Source organism: Myotis davidii, unplaced genomic scaffold (genome assembly GCF_000327345.1).
Source record: "Myotis davidii unplaced genomic scaffold, ASM32734v1 scaffold616, whole genome shotgun sequence".
NCBI classification, from domain to species: domain Eukaryota; kingdom Metazoa; phylum Chordata; class Mammalia; order Chiroptera; family Vespertilionidae; genus Myotis; species Myotis davidii.
The window spans coordinates 4,219,089-4,224,088 of NW_006291965.1; the positions used below are offsets into that span (position 1 = coordinate 4,219,089).

The 5,000-nt window shown below is 39.9% G+C and overlaps 1 protein-coding gene across 1 annotated transcript in view; it reads left to right on the forward strand.

The window, feature by feature from the left end:
- DMRT1 (doublesex and mab-3 related transcription factor 1) overlaps positions 1-5,000 on the forward strand; it is a 92,280-nt gene that overhangs the window by 87,219 nt on the left and 61 nt on the right. The window contains exon 7 of the mRNA XM_006765310.2: positions 4,865-5,000. This exon is cut by the window's right edge and continues 61 nt beyond it. Coding sequence (XP_006765373.1) covers positions 4,865-5,000 — 136 coding nt within the window. The remainder of the gene's footprint in view (positions 1-4,864) is intronic.

The window sequence follows — 5,000 nt, forward strand, 5'->3', positions numbered from 1 at the left end:
TGTTATTGTTTACTGCATAAGTATGTGCTAAGTTCACTTCATTTTTAAAAATGGTAATTCCCAGTGTTTACAAGGTTATGATAGTTATATCAAGGAGGAAGCACTGATAATGTACATATTCCATTTACAGGAACTCTCTCTCATTTGCCATGGCTTGGCCACTTCTCTACACAATATACAAAGTGCAGAGCTGGCCCCTCTGGACATTAGTTACTAAGATAAAATCGGTGTTAGATTTTAGAACTGACAATTAAGATATATTTTCAGAAAAGCTTACCTCACTCCTCTTTAATTACACTTATGTGGAAAAAACATTTAATTGTTTCAAAGATTATTTTTTTTACTAGATATATAGTAAATGGGGAAGAAAAAACGGGCTATTTTTTCTGAGCTTGTGGTTTCTAATTACATCAGTTACAGCTTAGCCTTCCTCTTAACTAGAATGCAGGCATGAACTGGAAAAGAATGAGCTAATCCATGATAGATCAGGTTGAATAAAGATCTCCATTCATATCTTTAGCTTTTATCCCTTGTTCTGAGTGCCAAGAATTACTGCTGTTTGAAAGTGCAAACTGAACCTGCCAAGCTTTGGACAGCTAAGATAATCCTAATTATTTTGAATGTTAGTGAGAAGGGCCACAGTTCCACTCTGGAAAAGAGTTCTGTTGTGAAACATTAAATATCTGCTAAGTGGTATTGATTGGACATGATTTTATTTCCAAACACTATGGTTATCATGAAGCAGAAGAATTTGTTGTTTGAGAAATATTCATCAGCTTTTCATCAGACTCTTGGGCCTGTAAACTAGGAAACTAAAGAGGCCAGCATTTTTGTTTCCCTGTCTGCATCTAAGTGAAGGGTTGCTAGCAATTGAAAAATGCCACTTGTATTTTTATTTTTAAATGGTTTCTTAGTGAGAGTTTAATAGTATATAGAAGGAGAAATTTTTTTTCTCAAGCATGAGTATCCGGTTTTCTCACATCACTGGAAGAGAATTATTCGTTCCAGTCCATTGACTTCCAACAGATCATTCAAGTTAAAAGTCAGGGGTCTTTGCAATGTCAAAAGATTTAGCAGCTAGAGTGGTTTTTGTTTTGTTTTTCAGAGGGGTGGGGTTTTGGGCAGTACATACTACTTTCCAAAAAGAATACTGATGGTTTAGATGGTATCACTGAAATCATCTTAAGGTTCTCCCCCTGCCCCCCCCCCCAACATTCTTGGTAAGAGTGGTTATGTGTAAGTTTTTGTTTGTTTTTAAAATAATAATAAATACCCTTTAGCTTCTGTAGACAAATAGGCTACTTGAGAGAAAACAGATACTGGGCTTGCTGGTTCAAACAGGGGTCACCCTCAGAGGCTTACCACTTTCATTGTAATGTAAAAAGATCAGATGGGCAGGTTTCCCTCTTTTTCTTCCTGTTCAAGTCTCTACTTTGGTCTCCAGAAGTCATTTCTTCCTTTTCCGTAAATACTGGGAGCCTGTTGATGATTACAGGGTGGCGTAATCCTGAATTGTTGATTGCCTGTGAATGCTTCCTGACCCCCAACCCAAGAGCAGCTACCCTCAGCCCCACCCCCCGAACCCCAGCACCACAGCAAAGCACAACATCTTTACTGATGCTAATAGTGGTGTGCTGAGCATCTATGGGCCAATTATTCTTTCTTGCTTAGGGCTTATTCCCCAAAGTGGAATTACCAGGTCAGAGGGTATGAACACTCTTAAGGTTCTTATTACATGTCACTAGGTTGCTGTCCAGAAAGATTGAACCAATTTCTAGTGCTACCCACAACAGCCCTTTCCTAAACAGTCCCACGGACACTAGACATTACCATTTAAAAAATAATAATTAAGAGAAACCTTTAGAGCTGAAATGAGCCTTGTTCGGGGCTCATTAGAATCAACTTAAAAAGAAAAAGGGATAATTTTGACTTATGAATCTTTAATTGGCATAAAATTATTTACAATGATCAATTATTTCTCTTCCACCAACACAGTTTAATGAAGCTGCATTCAAATGGAGAGAGTATCTTTAAGGATGGTAGTAGAATAGATTTTGGACTTTAGTTACCAAGATAAACAGTTACAAAATCTTTAATGCACTTGGATCTACTTTTATGAGGTGCTACCAAAATGAGTTGAACAGATACTATCCCTAATTTCAACAGCCCATTATTCAAAGACAATGCTACGCCTTGACCAGAGTAAAATAACATGGATTTACATTTTGAGTGGAGAAATGCTTTTAAAAATAGTTGTGTCTCAAGACAGGTTGAGTTCGTTCATTTGCATCTTCTCCGTAGTGCAGTCATGCATTAAGCTCGCTTAGAGCCTCCCTAGTCTATGCAGGTGGCAACACTCTGCATATTTTTGTAGCCTCAAGTCATAGAAATACTTTCCAAGAAAATATCCACAAGGCAAGTGAGAGCAAAAGGGGGTCTGGGCCCAAATTCCTTTCCTTTGCAGAATTCCTACCCCACCTCTCCTTTGTAGGCCCAAATCCCCTAAATGGGGAGTGGGAGGCGTGTGACTGGGGTGAGGGGTAGGAATTCTAGGCCAGCTGCTAACTGAAGCAAAGGCAGGCCTGGGGCTCCACTTACCTATTCCTTATAACCTCTGCATTAGTCTGGTAAGGGTCAGTTGTTTGCCTCTTTAAACTCACACCGAGATTAGGAAGGTTCAGTTGCCGGTGATTAAAGGGCACACAAGAGTGGGATGGTGCAGGGACGAGAGCAAGCCAGAGGGCCAGGCTGTCTGTCCAGTGCCACACTGCCCTTGGCAGCTTCCACAGGGTCCCTTCGGTAAAATGGAGAGGATACCTCCATAAAGTGTGTGGCATACAGGAAGCAGTCGGGAAATGCTCACCCCCTTCCCATTGCTTCTATAGAGAACTGCTGTCCCTGGTTTGAAGTGGGGATGAAAGGTTGACAGATTAACTTATGGACTCTGGCTAGCTCTTCATGCTCCAGATCTCCGTATAGTAAATAACAAGATGTCATAGCAAAGTCTCCCACCTTCGGAAAACATTTGTGTATATACAGTATCCTTGTGCATGTAACACAATTCATAACTCGCCTTTAATTTGCAGGGAATTGTGAATCCACATAACAATTCAAATGTAGTAAGAAGGCTTTAATGAACTGCAATGAAATGAAGGCCTCAGAATTCATAGTTTCCAGGTTTTTTGGTTGTTACTTAGTATTTATATATGCACCCTTATTGGCATTTTTAAGTACTACCATTTAATGGCTCCTTTATATAAAAAAAAGAGCTTACAAACTATTGCTCTTGGATTTCATTGAAGTTACTAAACAAGTACTGTGAATATGAAAATGACTTTTCAGGAAATCACCAAAATTATTTTTCAAAGTTATTCCATTATTAAGTTTTCAGATCATGTCTTTCTTTACTGGATATTGAGGTAACTCTACAAAACTATCCGTCCGTCTGTCTGTCCAAATGTCACATTAGAAGAAAGGGGCTCTCTGAAATGATTTGGTCCAGTGGAGTGGTTAAAGGTCTGCTCCTAAATCCCAGCCCTATTCTTTTATCCATGTGTGGTTTCACTAGCTGCAGCAAACTTTCCCAAACTCATAACAAGCGTAAATGGTGTTCTCTTATAAAAGGGTCTCTTCAGTGTGGTAATATGCCTTATTAAATTCCAAACATAGTAAGTACTGATGGCAAACACATCAGGACCCAGTACAGCTCCTATGATTTAGTTCTCTACAAATGACTTCAACACTCAGCTCCCAATGCATGGTGCTAATTACATCATAGATTTCCCTATTGATGAACACAAGCTGAATTAACACAGGAGCACTAATGTACCCTTTCACCATTATTGTTGTACAAGAAGCCGTGGCAGATGCTGGCAGTTAGTTACACAAACATTAGTATTAACGATTGGCCATTTGGAATTGGTGACAAACTACTGCCCGGCAGAATCCTGAGGCTGAAACCAATCAGGAAGTTAATGAGGAGAGAAATTACCACTGCAGCTTCCCCTTAATTACATTCACACCAGGCAGGAAGGGAGTTCCAGGGGTGGATCTGAACTCGGTTAAGGTTAAGAAGGTCAGAGACCCTTTTGCTTAAATTTTGTATCTGTTGTGGCTTGTAAGGTCGCAAAAATTGTTCGGCACTTTATTACTTTAACATCCTTCATATTTAATGTCCGTTTTTAGAGGAGTTCTGTGTTCACAGGTTTGCTTTAAAAATCTTTATCTGGGTTCTATTTTAGTGTGGTATAATTCAACTTCTTACACGTTTTGTGGTTTTAAAAAGTTTCCCTCCCATTTACTGCTTTTTACTTTTAAAAACAGTATGTATGCTGAAGCCCTCCCCCCCCCACCCCCCCACCGCAAGTGTTTGTCCCCATATCTCCACAGGAAAGTTGATACGCTATCACCTTCACATGCTATATATTGAAAACTAGGGTTACCTGTCAAATGGTGGAAATACATGGGTGGAGTCTTGCTTGGGGTAATTTGTCAGATGGATCATTTGACAAGACAGGTTCTATTAGCATCCTTTACATAAAGGAGGGGCTCAGTGAAGGGTGGAAGTAGTTTCCTCCAAGAGAGGGGAACAGACTGTTTTTTTGTTTGTTTTTAATGAACATAAAACTGGAACTCTGCTAGTTAACTTTCCCCTACAGTTAAATAGATAATACTGCACTGAAATTCTATTTTCTTATTTTAAAAAAAAGTGCTCGGGATTTTAATGAGTGTCTATAAAAACACTTTCACTGGAAATAGAAATGCAGAGTGCCTCTTTCTTTGTTGGAACCTAACTGAAGACTGAATGTGCAAAGACTAGACACTTTTAACACATTCTTCTCCCTCTGTCTCTCCCACTTCCCAGTATTCTCGCCCCCCAGCAGTCAAGATTCGGGCTTGGTCTCCCTCTCCAGCAGCTCTTCCATTAGCAACGAGAGCACAAAGGGAGTGCTTGAATGTGAGCCCGCCTCCGAGCCCAGCAGCTTTGCGGTCACTCCCGT